This window comes from Perca fluviatilis, chromosome 3, assembly GCF_010015445.1.
Source record: "Perca fluviatilis chromosome 3, GENO_Pfluv_1.0, whole genome shotgun sequence".
Taxonomy (NCBI): Eukaryota; Metazoa; Chordata; class Actinopteri; order Perciformes; family Percidae; genus Perca; species Perca fluviatilis.
The window spans coordinates 40,071,282-40,086,905 of record NC_053114.1 but is presented as its reverse complement, the minus strand read 5'-3'; the positions used below and the strand labels follow the sequence as shown (position 1 = coordinate 40,086,905).

General features: G+C 41.6%; 1 protein-coding gene across 1 annotated transcript in view; it reads left to right on the top strand.

Moving 5' to 3' along the window:
• The window catches only part of LOC120556511 (C-myc promoter-binding protein-like), a 90,821-nt gene that overhangs the window by 55,143 nt on the left and 20,054 nt on the right, over nt 1–15,624 (top strand). Inside the window, exons 13-19 of the mRNA XM_039796155.1 lie at nt 3,851–3,996; nt 4,831–4,869; nt 8,944–9,077; nt 10,015–10,147; nt 10,611–10,817; nt 11,479–11,607; nt 15,061–15,202. Coding sequence (XP_039652089.1) covers nt 3,851–3,996; nt 4,831–4,869; nt 8,944–9,077; nt 10,015–10,147; nt 10,611–10,817; nt 11,479–11,607; nt 15,061–15,202 — 930 coding nt within the window. The remainder of the gene's footprint in view (nt 1–3,850; nt 3,997–4,830; nt 4,870–8,943; nt 9,078–10,014; nt 10,148–10,610; nt 10,818–11,478; nt 11,608–15,060; nt 15,203–15,624) is intronic.

The window sequence follows — 15,624 nt, the reverse complement described above, 5'->3', positions numbered from 1 at the left end:
CATGTTGTGTGGCTGATAGTAATGTTTAGAAGTCAGAGAGACTAAATCGAACTTCTAAAAAAAGGTTAGGTTTTGGAAAAGAACATTGGGAAAGGTTTTAGTAACACAAAAAAACGACAAAAACACGAGGGTGGCCAACGTCACACGCTTAGGAAAACAAACGGTTGGGTTTAGGAAAGAAACATTGGGGAAGGCTTAAAAAAAAAAAACTGTTGAAAAACGCCACACGCAGGACGCAATCCCACCTCTCCTGGGTGAAAGTCCTGTGTTTTACCCAATTACCACCCCAGCCAACCTCCTTCCGCGGACTTACGTCCCTTCATTCATTTCACACGAAATGGCGGCCGAATGGCGTTGATAAACACGCTAAAAAGCGATTTATGCGTCTTGATAACACGCAAAAACGGCATACGAATTGGTGTGTCATACATACGCCACTTTATGAGATTAGTCTAGATTACAGCAGTTTCACGCAGCGTCACTATGACAATGAGCTAAGAATTCTGCCTACATTGAGAGGGTACTATCTGCTGTGGAAAACGAAATTGAGAACAGTACCTGGTATCAAAAGTGAGTCGAGTTGAGCTGTACCATGCAGTGGAAATTCAGCATAAGTCAAGGATCTTGGGACAAAGATGCGGGCTGATTTTTACGGCCAAGTCTGTGAAGTCAGTTGTACAGTTCCAGTGCATGATTGGTGCTAATGGGTCCATGAATATATAAATACGGTGTCATCTGTAGCACCGTTCTCTCTACAGTTGGCCAGCCTAAAAAACAGATGGCGTTGTTTAATACATGAGCTTTCATAAGTGTCCATCCCCACCGCTGAGTAAATACACACACAAACTGTTTGGGTAGAAAGGCTGGGATCTGAGAAGATGCTGGGTTTGAAGGTTCAAGGCTGTTTGCAGACTGAAGGTTAGTCAGTTAGTGGCGCAGCTGCTAAATGCTCCGGAGGCGTGAGCGTGGCCTCTGGATGGGAGCCCATGAAAGCTGGTTGACATCACAGCTGAAATGAGTTAGGGTGAAGTCATGGCTGCTCCGCTGGAGGATAGCTGTAGCCAAGGCCACGTCCTGTGTGAGTTAAATGATACAGCAAACAGAAATGGCTGCAGTACATTACATCATGACATGACGAAAGGTGTAACAGCTCATGCATCATGTGTATAAACTCCTGACCTAATATCTATAACAAAAAAAAATTACAGAATGTGTTTGTGTAGACTTTTTGTTTCCCTGCTGCCCCCTTAAAAAAAAAACTCCATATGATTAAAGTGCTTTCAGTCTAACATCTGTGACTTTAACAGATTGCATCTGCGTTTCCTTCTGCTTTACAAATTGTGGAATTGGGAATTGTTAGTTGAGGTTTATGTGATTTTTGTTACAATCACAGCAAACCTAAATTCTTTGAGGACCTATTTTGGTCTACAATATCCTATCGCCACTGTCTGGGGTTGTGAGCAAGCAGCAACCTGCGGCGCCGAAAAATAATGCCACTGCGAAGTCCCAAAACTGCAGTTCTTCAAATTTCCCCCTTCATGACAAGTATGGGATATAGATGTTGACATTTAGGACTTTAGGGAACTCTTGACCATGTTGACTTAAAAGTTGAGTTTTGATTTCAATCTTGTCCTGTTGAAAACAAGTTGCCAAATCAATTTCACCTCAAGGTTTATTTAGTAGCTGTTGTTGTCTCACTTCGTGAAGATCATGTCATATGATCAAAAGCTCCAGAACAGCTACTAAATGGACCTTGAGGTGAGATGGTGTTGTCAACTATTAATTCAATAATTTGTGTTTGTCAACACTCCGTTTAGATTTTTTTATAATTTACCATATTCCTTATAGAATGACTCAGAGCTTGTCAGGTTCAAGGTTTTAATAAAAAAAATTAAAAAAGCATTTGATCCTTTTGGGTTGATGTTTGGAGGTTTCAATTTTTAGCATTTTATATATTTAATCACATAATGACTAACTGTAATAACTATGTGTAGTCAAATTAGTGATATGAAACAAAGAAATGCACTTTCTATTTGAAATGCTTTAACCAGCAAATGTAGGAATAATGTACTTGATTCAGCAATTCAAATCAACTGATCAATAAATCACTAGTTAGGACACTAGGATGTGTTTTTTAGACTCTCCTGGAAGGCTGTACCTACTGAAGAAAAGACTGTATAGTGAAGTTACTGAGAAGTTTTGTTCAGAGTCAACGGATGGTCCAGTTTCAGGATTAAAATATTTATCAGCTTCAGGAATTGTTTCTCTGCAGCGACATGTCAGTGTTTGGCTTCCACCTCTGTGTTGTGAGCCAGTGGTCATCCATCCTGCTTCCAGTCTCACAACAGCAGCGACCTATTAGTCAGTTAAGCTGCTTTCAGCATCTATTACGGAAGCTATTCACCATGTTGTCGTACATCCCAAATTGGCCATTAGACTAATAACAATGTGTTGGCTTGCATTATCCAAAACAAGACAAATGGAAGAGATAGATCCTTCTAATGGCTTTCTTAACCACACAATCACGTAAATTGCTCTTGTGATGAGTTACCTCTTTTCTGTTACGGCCATAGACAGTATATAAGAATGGACCAACAGATCCCGTTGCTCTGGACGGAGACCAGTGAAGGATATTAGAAGCACTTTTCCGGTGATCGCTGAGCGTTACTTCACAGCCTCCAACTGAGAGAGACAACGTAGATTTGACGTGAGCAACCTGTCTGAAAGTTGGAAGTGTTCTGGTAGCTGTGCCAAGAGAAATCTCAATCATTCCCAATCTTGCAGAGACGGAGAGCGTAGGTATATGTAAGGAGATAACATGGGCACAGGCTAATTATTGCTAACTAAAATGCTAGTTAACATTAGTAATTAAACCTAAACAGCTAATGTAAGTCCAAACTGCCTGCGACCTTCTCCTGTACTATACGGTAATTCCTCTACTATGCGACAGTAAGTCGCGTGGTTATGACACAATCGTTAGACTATTTTTACGAAAACGTCTACTACTGGGCCATAACGTGAGGTACAAGGTAATGGAGCCTTTTATACATTGTCGTGTTTCTTTAGAACTTAACAATGGACAAATAGAGTCTTTAAACCCTTCAGATGTAAAGTTATTCGCGGTCAAAGTGACGTCAAAATGAATGTGAGTCAATGGAATGCTAACGGGAGGTGATCGCTTTGTAGCATCAAAATGGCACCATAGGAGGTTTGAGTTCTGAAGCAAAGTTTACCCCCTTGGTTACGGCTGAGGTGAATGTAGGCGAGGCTTGGACCCAAATTTAGTTAAGACAGAGCCAAGTTGTGTTCAAAAGATATAATAATAGAAAGAGTCCTCGAAAAACGGGCAAGATATCCCAAAAATACAGATGATACAAAAACCAGGAACATGGAACAAGCTGGAACACCGAGTACATATCGAACCAGGCAAGAGTAGCACGGCAAAACAAAATCCACGACAGAACAGAGACAGCATACAACCGCAAACCGCATGCAATAATCCGACAAGACAGAAAGAAAACACAGAGACTAAATACACAGGTTAAACAAGGAACAGGTGACACAAGGGAAAGGAACAGGTGAAACACATTAGGGCTGGGCAGAACAATCAAAAAAGGCAGGAAGTAAAACAAGACATGACCAGGGAGAAAAGACAATACTTCAAAATAAAACAGGAAACAGACCATACACAACCATGACATTTTCAGTAGATGAAATGAGTTGAGCTATAAAAATAAAGCTGCTGCTTAAATTACTGTAAAATCATTCCTCACTTTAGTCAAGAAAATAAGTCTGCGTATTAATTTTACTATCATTTTTAAAAGCTAACCTAAACATTTATGTCCTCCAGGGTTCTTGAAGAGCCGCGACCGATCACATCAGAAGTTCTACTCGCTGATGACCAAAACCCAGATGTTCATCCGCTTTATTGAGGAATGCTCCTTCGTCAGCGACAAAGATGCCAGTCTGGCGTTCTTCGACGACTGTGTGGACAAAGTAAGCATCGTAGTTATATACAGTATCTTTCAAAAGTGAGTACACCCCTCACATTTTAGCATCTTTCTAGCATCTTTTAATGGGACAACACTGAAGAAATTACACTTTGCTACAATGTAAAGTATTAAGTGTACAGCTTGTATAACAGTGTAAATGTGCTGTCCCCTGGCATGGGGTACCTTCCATAAGATCATCTCTCAATGCAAATCAAACCAGCTATTAAGCTAACCGACATAAAACCATGCCAATCTGTAGGTATGGTGAAGGGTATGTGATGATGTGGGGCTATTTTAATTCCAAAGGCCAAGGGAACTTTATCAGGATGCATAGTATCCTGGATCCATGAAATAACTGGCCTTTAAAAATAAAAATCTGCCTGCCTTTATGGGAATTTAACATGGGGGTGTACTGACTTTTTGTGAGATACTGTATATATTCTCTGCATGTCATGTTATGTTTGTACTTTTGTTTGTCTGTAAGCGTGCTATGTCCATAACGTAGCGTGTTTGTGACTAAGAATTTCCTCTTGGGGACAATAAAGTCTAAAATCGAAGTCTATACCATATACTGTATGTATGTGTTCATTTAGATGCAGTGGAATTTTGCAAAAAAAAAAAGCCTTTCTCGTTTTCCTCTATAATTTTACACTCATCTCCGTCTTCTGTCTTTTGGAGTGGTTCTACTTTCTCTCCAGGCCTCTTTGTGCTCCACTTATTGTAGTATTAGTAGTTTACACTCCTCTGTGTAACTTCACCTGTGTTTAGCCAAACTGCTCCTTTTCCAATTTCTCGTGTTTTTCTTTCTTTCTCCCTTTCTGCCTCTGTTTGCGAGCAGCTCTACAGTTCAGAGCGGAGTGCAGACAAAGGAGGCAAGGTAAGTCTATTGTTATTTAGATTTTGATTCTCACCTGTTGTGGGTACATTTTGTTTTCAAATGGGGGATTTGTGCATGTTGCATGGTCCCAGCAAACAACTAGATTACTTGAGATCCAAATAGTTTGTACAGGAAACAATGTTTGTCTCCTAGATTCCTAGAAGCAAGTAGCATGCCTTTAGACAACCCTCAACCCCTGCAGCTTTAGAGTGAGCTTTAATGTAATTTTTCACCAGTGTTTGATGCAAATGAGTTCCTTGCAATCCAAACTACAGTATATTACATTCTTAGAATCTTTCCATATTTAATGAATATTCGAATATATTTTTTGTCAACATCAAATTTGCCGCAACAGCGATTTGTCCTGAGACAGCGAAAGTACAGTTTCACAGAAAATCCATGTGCACAGTTTTCTGCCCTAAATTTTTCATGACTCGAGAGAGTTAGAGCTTTTAAAGCTTCAGTAGTTTCTGAAGTGCTAACTGAGCTTGAAGTGTTTTTTTTTTTTTTTCTGCATCCCTTCTGCTCATTTCCTTCAGTGGGACAATATGAAGACCCTTGGAGAGGCTGTCAGTGAATCGCCTTTGCTCCGCTGGCAGCATTTTGCGTATCATGTGCTCAGGGTAGTGTTCCTCCATCAGACTGAGTGTATGCTGAAGGTTACATTTTGTGTTTGCAGTCTTAAAGTCCATGCAGTCTCTCGATTCCCCGATTAAGTCTGTGGGTCGCTGGTTCTTGCAGGTGACATTTGTAATAGACCCTGAAATAGACTTGGCTGTCCTTGGTTTACTTGTGTACGTGTGTGTGTGTGTGTGTGTGTGTGTGTGTGTGTGTGTGTGTGTGTGTGTGTGTGTGTGCGCGCGTGTGCGTGTGCATGTGCGTGTGCGTGTGTGTGTGTGTGTGCGTGTATGTTCTGGCTGAAATTGAGACCTAGTGGAAGCGAATCAAGAGGCCAGTATCCTGCCCGGGTCTCCTCGTCCTCTCTGTGTGTCAGCTCCACGGGCGATTAAATCCTCTGACTGTCTTTCTGCACTGTGCCCACACACACACACACACACCCACACCCACACACACACACACACGCACACGCGCCCACGGCACACTCTGCTACATGTAAACCCACACACAGCAGTCACATACAGAAAGGGTTAGGTTAAGGTTAAATCGTATTGACCCCTGAGGAAAAGTAGCTCATTGCTGCAACAAAACAAATTAAATCCAGCAGCGGAACAAGACAAAAGTCAGATTAATCACACAACTGAAATACAATTACATACATTTAAAGCTGTAGAAATGCAAACCGTAAAATTAAAAAGGAATAACTATTTATTTTAAAATGTATTTAACATATAGGTATACCTACACTTTACATCTATTTGGTGCCATATCAGAGTCAGGGAGTGTACATCGAAAGGAGTAGTTTGACATTTTGGGAAGAGTTGGATGAGAGTTGAGAGTTAGATGAAAAGATCAACATAATTTTCATGTCACTAGGGTAACTATGTAGCTGGCCGGCTAACTTAGCTTAGCATAAAGACTGGAAACAGGGAAACAGCTAGCCTGACACTGTGCACAAGTAACAAAATCTGTAAAACGACAAGTCCTGGATTCACCGGGGGGGTTGTGTACTAGACTAATCCTTGGCTGGGAACAGTGACTTTCTGGAGCATTAGAGGTGTTTGTTGGTAGATTTTGTGAAACTATTTCCTAAAACATGGAAATACTGTAGATGGTTTGACTCAATATATTAGGGAGAAGTGTGGATAACTTAAAGGTATATATGAAATCAGTTGCTTCTGTATTAACTACCCTTAAACCTAATCCGCAGTCATTCAGCAGACACTGGGTATCTCTCTGTCTTGTTCTCAGCCTCTTGGAAAGCTCCCCGTCTGATCCAGATGAACTGAATGTTCTTTGAGTGACATTAACAAGACGTTCCCGTCTCACCTGTCTGTCTTTTTTTTTCCTGATTGCTGTACCGACAGCAGGCCTGCTTGTCAGACAGATTGCTTCTTCATCATCACAGTTGTCTCTGTGGAGCAAAAAAAATAAAAAATAAAACTCCTTGCTTAAATATCCACAGGTATAAATGACATTATATTTGTGAGTGTGAGGGGGGCTGCAGAACTCTGAGTGATCATGTCTACATAGGAATTATTTAGATAGTTTATTTGACATTATGAGAAGGAAACAAGAGAGCACAGAAAAGACAAGAGAAACAATGAAATAGTTCTTCTTAGCCTAAAAACAGACATATGGGCCCATTGAGACCAGGAAAAACCATCCGGTGACGTCCTGTTGTGTTCTTTAACCACCCCAATGTAGCACAAGGAGACTTTATGTTTCACAATTGTTGTTTTCCGTCAGATCGTTTATAGATCTCGCCATTTCCTCAATCAGCACTTGAAGGCAGAAAAAAAAAAAAAGAAGGGGGGGGGGGGGGTGGTTTTTTTTTTTTGTTTGGGGGGGGGGGGGGGGGGGGGGGGGGGGGGGGGGGCCCCCCCCCACCCCGCCCCGCGGCCCCCCGGGGGGGGCGGGGGCGGGGGGGGGGGGGGTTTTTTTTTTTTTTTTGGGGGGTTGTTTTTTTTTTTTGTTCCCCCCCGCCCCCCCCCTTAATTAAAGATAGAAAGAGTCCCACACTTTACAGCTTTGACTGAGGTTATTATCAAACTTTGATGATTAACAGACCAACAAGACTGAATTCCATCCGACCATGAATAAAATCATCGCTGACATTTGGAGTTACTGCACATATTTTACTACAGCAGAGCTGACAGATAAGACTTCCAGTTTTCTGAGGATATAAAAAATGAAGGGTCTCGAAGGGAAGCATCATAAATTGAGAAGTGCTTAGTGACAGGCCTTAGAGCTACAAGCGATGACATTATAGGTGTCGTCCATTGCGCTCACTGCATTTGCATTTCACGTAGATGTGTTTTTTCTTCTGGCACCTTTTAAATAAAACCTGAGCACTTTTAGTCACCATTAAGCAGCAGTAACCTGTTATGTTCTGGATGAGGGGTCATGGCTGGAGACGTGCTGGTAGAAACCTAGCTTTACAGTAATGGAATGTTCCCACCGTGTTGATTGCGGGGTCGTACCTGCCGTACCTCCTACAAGAGCCTTTACAATAGATTGTATGCTACTGTAGAATGTCAGTATAGGTATATAGGCGATGAATCTGCAAAGTAAGTGATCGAATAAATGTAGTGAAATAACAAATACTATGTAATTGTAGTGGAGTAGAAGTATAAAATAGCAGAAAATGTTCCTCAAAAGTACATTACTTAAGGAGATATTTTGCTGATTTAAAGCCAGCTCTGTGTCATGGCAGTGTGGACAATGTATTTAGATAAATGGTGTTTGGCTTCCCTCCTGGCGCCGGTGCACGGAGCTCCCCGTGGAGCAGGGCAGCGAAGGTGTCACACTGTATCTGTAAACAGGGATATACAATACATAGTGAAAGGTTGCATAGGAAGGCAAAGTCTGCTGCAATAAACATTGTATGTGCCATGTAATGTTACAGTGTATGCTACCTTCCTGCTTGGATTTATATTTGACAGTGATGGATAATTTGGACATTTTTAAACTGTAACATATGTAATTTGTATAATTTGACTTGGCACTGAAAAAATCTTACACTGTGGACGACAGATGGAGGAAGCCGGAGAACTGAACTGTACAGGCTAGTTTCAGCTTTGTGTGTGTGTTGACAGTAGTGGGCTGCAGAGAGGTAGAGGGAGTATAAAAAAACGAGAGAAAAGAAAGAAAAAGGGAAGCATGCTCACTTGGGAAATCTAGGTCACCTGCTGTCATCCTCCCTCTGCTCTCCCAGACACTCGTTCTGTAGAAATCCTGTTATCAGGGTGACAGCTACAAAGCTGTTTTAAAATGATCCTCCAGTCCAAAAAAAAGTAGGTGAATCAGCCTGTTAGGCCCAAACCTTCCTATGCAAACACTGACATATTTATTACAGGGCATAATGTTAAGTTACTCCCTATTTCCATCAGCAGCAAGGGTCACCGTACCACCACCCAAACATCTCTGTTTATGTCTGTGTGCTCTGTCCTGCAGGTGGACGGTGACAGGCCGGAGGAGGCCAGGCTGATAGAGATTGATGAATCTCAGCGCAGTGAGCACACAGTCTTCATCACACCTCCAGAGCTGCCTCCTCTGCCTGAGGGGGAGGAATATCCACTCTGCTACAGGTAATAACTCTACTTATGGAACCCACATTCATCTCAAATGGGAGACTACTTTTTCAGTGGATCTTAAGGTACTTAAATATTACTTACGTATATCTATTGTTTGCTACTTTGTACTTCTACTCCACTAGATTTCAGAGGCAAATATTGTAATTTTTAGTTCAATACATTTATGTGATAGATTTAGTTAACTTTGCAGATTCAGATTATTAATACAAAATATAAATCAACAAAAAAATTATGACATTGTATATTAAGCTACCCAGCAATATATGAAGCAATTCATTCTTCGTAATTAATGATTCTAAGATGTGCCATTCTGAATAATGAGCACTTTTGGTGCTTTAAGTATATTTTGATGCTAATAATTTATGACTTTTACGTTAGAGTTTGAATGCAGTATTTCAACACTGTAGTATTGTTACTTTTATTTATGTACATCTGAAAACGTCTTCCACCATTTGTTTTTTCACACTTTCATGTTGATGTTTTGATAACATTTTTATGCTTTTGTAACATTTTGCAATAAGTTATTGTAACGACCAGTAACGTGAATCATGAGCCAAGTCAGTGCCTCATCGCTCAACATTGCCGAAGCTTTTCAATCAGAAAGGGGAATTTGCAACGCCATACAGCAGGAGGAATACTAAAACATCTGAATAACACATTGAGTTGAAAGTTGGTTAATTGATTAGCTGATTGAGGGTCAGCAGGAGTCCAGCTCCCTTACTGGGACCAAAGAATGAACACTGCCGCTGGACTGCGTGGATCTGAATATGTGCTATTTGTATTCTGCAGTCGTGTTTTTTTATGGACACTACAACCTTGGAAGGAATCATTTTATGTTAGATATTGCCAAAATGTACTTGTTTTCTATGCAGACACTGTGAGAAAACGTGTGCCTGCTGTCACTAATGTACGTATGTATGTTCTTCATCAGGTACGATGGTTTCCCAGTGTTAAGTCTTGACCTGTTTGACCCTGTGGACGGCCTGCGGACCCCCTCCTCCCGCCTCGCTGCCAGGCACAGCTGTCCCACCAGCCCTGCCCCCATGTTTAGACGCACCAAGCAGGTCAGCACAGCAGTAAATCACTAATGTCACACAATGATTTATTGATTTAGCTATTGAGCTGATGCTCTTCTCCAAAGTTACCTAAAATAAGAGCTGCTATTTTTCTCAATTGCCAAACTTGCAGCCTAAAAAAAAAAATACTATCTCCAAAATTCAGATGATCTTCCAAGAAAAATGACTCTCAAAATAAATGAGCCAAGAAAATTACTCAGTTTTACAATTGACAATCGGCATACATAAAGGACTGCCCTTGTCAATCTGTCAATAAGGAAATGTGGTAGTAAAATGGATATGATTCACTGTGTCAAGTGTGATGGGCTCAACTTCTAATCTAAAAGATTAGATTTCAGCCTGAGATTTAACTTTTACACAAACATTATCTCTAACTGGAAATCCCACCTATCATTGAGCCTGACTGGTACATTGAAGAACTTCTTTTCCTCACCCTCCTTTTCATCCCCAGGAGATCAAAACAGCCCAGAAGATAGCTAAGAAGTACTCGTCCATCCCCCAGCTGTGGTCCAAGTGCCTGCTCCGTCACTGCTACGGCCTGTGGTTCATCTGTCTGCCAGCATACGTGAAGGTGTGTCACTCCAAGGTGCGGGCGCTTCGCACCGCCTACGACGTCCTCAGGAAGATGCAGGCAAAGAAACTGCAGCCCCCCGACGAGGTACATTAGCCATTCCCATAGATTTTTACTATTTCTTTTATTTATTTTTTTTACAATTATAACAATGTTTTTTGTTGTTGTTTTTTACAAATTACAGGGTCCAAAATTAGAATTGGAAATTACATTGTTGAATAAAATAAATGAGGTCACGAGGTTACCTAGTCGTTCTTCAAACTGTCATCATTACAACAGATCAGTTGGTTGACCACATTTTGTTCTGCATCAACTGGAGGCGGCATACAATGCATGGCTGTCAATTGTATCACAGTGCTTTGATTGATCCTCACTGTCTACTGCTACGATTGCGCTTACTTTATCGAGCCGTGTACCACAGAGGAGAGTCTGCAAGTAAGTTGCGGCACATTGCCGGACTAGGTTAACCCAAAAGGAATAATGTAAAGCGCGTTGGAAGTAGGCTACAACTAAGACAACACTGACAGAGAAGCGGCACTTCACAGATAAAGTGGTGAGGAGAGATTGGCTTTTTAATGACAGCAAAACAAGCACAATGAGCTGCAGCCTTTGCCGTAGGTACTCGACAAATATGACCTGATTGTTTGTTTGTGCAGTTTTATGGCCGGTTGAAAAATATTTTGTCCGGTACATTTTTTTTTCATTGACAGATGGACCAAAAAATTTATTTTGTACAATTACTGTACAGGTCTGCTACCGGGTGCTGATGCAGCTGTGTGGACAGTATGGCCAACCCGTCCTGGCAGTCAGGGTGCTCTTTGAGATGAAGAAGGCCGGAGTCCACCCCAATGCCATCACCTACGGCTACTACAACAAGGTACAGTACATGCTTCTATTAATCATAATGAAGCCAGAAATGGTCCTGAATGTTTGGTAAAGTGATGTTCTCTAAATCTGCCAGTAAAAGCAGCTTATTTACAAAAAAAGTGGCCTTGGATTTAACGGGGGGGAAACTCACCAATGCCTACCCAGTGCAGTGTCTCACATAGGCGCAAATATAAATATATTAGCACTGGGACTCCCAAGTGCTGTACTGTCGCCCTGGGTGTGGTGTTCCAGATGTGGGTGTGTTCAGAATATTCTGCTGATTCCGTTGCATGTTTGACTCGTGTGAACACACCCAGGACAGCCGAATGTCAAACAAGTCTCTGGGAACCCTGTCCAGTGGGATACTTAGTCCCTTTTCCATCAGCTGTGATGGATGAAGATGCAGACTTAGTCGAGCAATACATCACAATAAGCGTGAAGGGTGAATAAGGTGAATTGGCTACTGTACAAATTGTATTATTGTGACAGGCTATATATGAAAAAAATATCATGAGTACATCAGAACGTATGTCATTGTAGGTTTCATATCAGATGTGATCAAATAAATAAGTCAAAGTTTGATTAAGTCGATATCAGGCCTGTCACGATTGAACCCTCTTGTCAGTTGCATGGTCTTTGTGGGGGCGGAGAGAGAGAGAGAGACAGAGAAACGCTAGTTGAGAGTTGGAGCAGGGTTTCCTGCAGCACTTTGCAGTTAAGGCACCGTCAAAAAACTAAAAAGTACATGAGCGATATCAACCGTGTTACTCGGCGTCCCGTTTTCTCCCTTTCATTTCAAACCACACAGCTGACAACCTGCAGGTGGAGGCGGTGGAGACAGGCTCGGACATACAAGCGGTTTCAGGAAAGTGGCTGCATGAGTCCGACAATGCACAGAACATTAACGGTACAAGCCTACAGCTGTCCGCGGACACGGAGTGTGGAAAGTATGTCAGGTGTGTGTGTGTGTGTGTGTGTGTGTGTGTGTCGGCCCGCCCCCACGAAGCTCCGACCTGCAGAGGAGCAGAAGCCGCACCTTCGCCAAAATGAAGACTGAAAAACAGAACTATTTTGGTACAAACATTTACTCGCCGTGTGGCAGAGAGCCATATAGATAGATAAAATGTATTAATTATACATTATTTAAATGTAATATTAAGTGTTAAATAATTGTAAAATGTAGTACAGAGTCTGTAGTCTATCGCACAAACACTCGAGGAATGAAGCAAACCTTTGACAGCCAGTAGGCTATAAATTGCCTCGGAGAACATGCGTGTCACAAACGGCAATTCCACAACTGTACATCAGTGTGAAAGACGACATACTAAAGGAGATCAAAGACATATTGTGGATATTTAAAATGTCTTCCAGTTCCAGTGTTAAATATTCTAGAAATAAAAGTGTATTGATGTTTGAAAAAGTGTACCTGCATTATTATGCCATTATCATTAGATGCAAATTGGTCTCTCAACGACAATATTATCGTTTATCTCAATAATTTCTGGGACAATTTATCGTCCAGCAAAATTTGTTATTGTGACAGGCCTAGTCGATATTAAGGTGCAGAGAAATATAAGGTGCTTTTGGGATATTCTAAAGAAGTATTGCTGTGTTATAAAGACATGACATAACTGTCAAGTAAATCGTAACAGTCAAGTGATCAAATGCAGTTTCTCAAAAAGTGAAAGACCTCAGAAAATGGCATGATCTATCCTAGAGCAGACTGGTTGCAGCCTAGATGTCGATTGTTTATTCATGATTCACATCAGTCGCATAAATTATTGCATCTAAATTATTACACCGCTGTGCTCAGTTGCTCCATCACAATTCATTCCTCTCTGCTCGGCGCTTCATCACGTTAACGTCTCTGCAGACACTCGGCTCGCAGATAAAAAGAACCATCGGTGACATTTGCGGTCCTCCCCCCTCCCACGGTTGTACGCCGTCATGTGCGATCATTCCCTGGTGTCAGGAGGATGAATCGTGGCTCTGTTATCATCGCAACCTGTCCCTGATCTGGCAACCCAGGTAGCAAAAAAGTAAATTGGCTGATGTGGGGGCAGGCTGTCAGGAGATTAGGCCTCAGTAAAGGTTACCCCGTTGTGTGTTTTGACGCCTCAGAAGATCTTATTTCATCTTAGAAATAGAAGGCTTGGAGGCACAAGGTGGTCGATTCCCCTGCTGACACAGACGGTGTCCACTGTAGCTGCTGCATCAAACGGTTGCGGGTGTTCCCGTGATTTAACCTTGGCGCTCCTCTGTAAAAGGATCTTCACGCCAAAGTCATCCCTGTTTGCTGTAGTGATCTGTCTGCAGTTTAAATACACCTGTTCCCTGTAGAACAGCACTGCAGGTGAAGCACAGTGTGATAGCATGATTCAATTCAAGTTAATTTCCAAAACAGTACTGTTAAGTGTCTTATTTCTTAGGTCCGCTCTCAGGCTTCCTCCAACAAGGGTCATACAAATATGAATAAAAAGAGAAAAGCATGCAGATAAAAAATGAGAAGCTGTCTTAAACTTTGTTTTTGTTTAGATGAAACAACACAGATTTTGTTAGTTTTGCACAGAGCCAGGCTAGCTGTTTCCTGCTGTTTCCAGTCTTTATGCTGAGCTAAGCTAACCACCTGCTGGCTGTAGCTTCATATTTAACGGGCAAATATGAGAGTGATCTTAACATTCTTATCTTAAGCTCAGCAAGAAAGTGAATCAGCACATTTCCCATCGACTTTTATAGGGAAAAGAAAGTATTCACTGCACTTACAGTCCTCTCTAACACTAAAGTGTGACTGTGGCCAGATTGCTGTGCTTTAGTTGTCTTAGCATTGTTATTAACATCTGCAGGAGGGCAGCCTCATTTCACCTGACCCAAATCCTGAGAGCCTTGGCACAGGAGCCGCGAGCGTAATAAACCCAGTTCTGCTCAGTGGCATAGCAATCATGTTTTCTCTCAGGGGGCTTCTGAAGTGTATTTTAGGAGCAGACAGAGACTGTCGAACGTGACTTGGCCACCAACACCTGAAGTGCCTTTCCTTTTCTGATGTCGAGAGCGACTGTGGAGCAAAAACCGCTGCAGTTTATGCCGCTTGATGAAAAATGAATTCAAGATTATTTTTATATGGAACAGGGATTGGGTCAGTTTTAGTTCACTCACTTGAAAATGTTGAAAGTGAATGAATGAAGGTGGAGCTGCACTACACATAATATGCTCACAGTGTTCGGACCCTTGGTGTTCAGTGATATATTTAGTAGATGAATTTAAGAACATTTCATGGTGGAAGTTAGTTGAAACAGAAAAAAAAAGATCCATATACTTAATAATTTGAATTAAAAATGAATTGACTCCCACGCAGCTACAAAAAAAAAATCTGATCAGAGACTTTTAAATAGTTATTGATATTTCGTTCCTACTTCTGATATTTCCCCTCCTCCGCCTCTGCTGTCTCTCTCCTCCTCGTGTCCAGGCGGTGTTGGAGAGCACGTGGCCCTCCAGCACCAGAGGAGGTTACTTCCTGTGGATGAAGCTGAGAAATGTCGTCCTGGGCGTGGCGCAGTTCAAACAGGTGCTACGGCGACACGCTCCCCTCACACAGAGCCCTCTGTCAGGTAACTGTAACACTCTGCATGTCTGAGAAAAAGGAACGTTGTTGCTGTCTCACTAAACTGTTGTGAACAGACCTGCAGCGATCCTGCAAACTTCACAAATATCCAAATCTGAGTTGTTTTTTTTCCGTTTGCGTTCTTTAATGCACACAGTTTAATTTTTTTGTGGTCAAAACCAGCATTAAAGAGAAATGTAACACTTTGCTTTAGCTTTAACATACCATCAGTAAAACATGCATTCAAACACAGAGCAACTCTGAACACAGATCAGAATCAGTTGATAGTACAATCAAAGGACTGTAGGTATCATTTACTCACTCAAAAAAAAGTGTTAAATCAGGATGTGACTTGATTGCATTGATGTATTTGGTTTGTTAACGTTCATACTGCCTATCTACATGTGGACAAAGATATAAACAAATCCC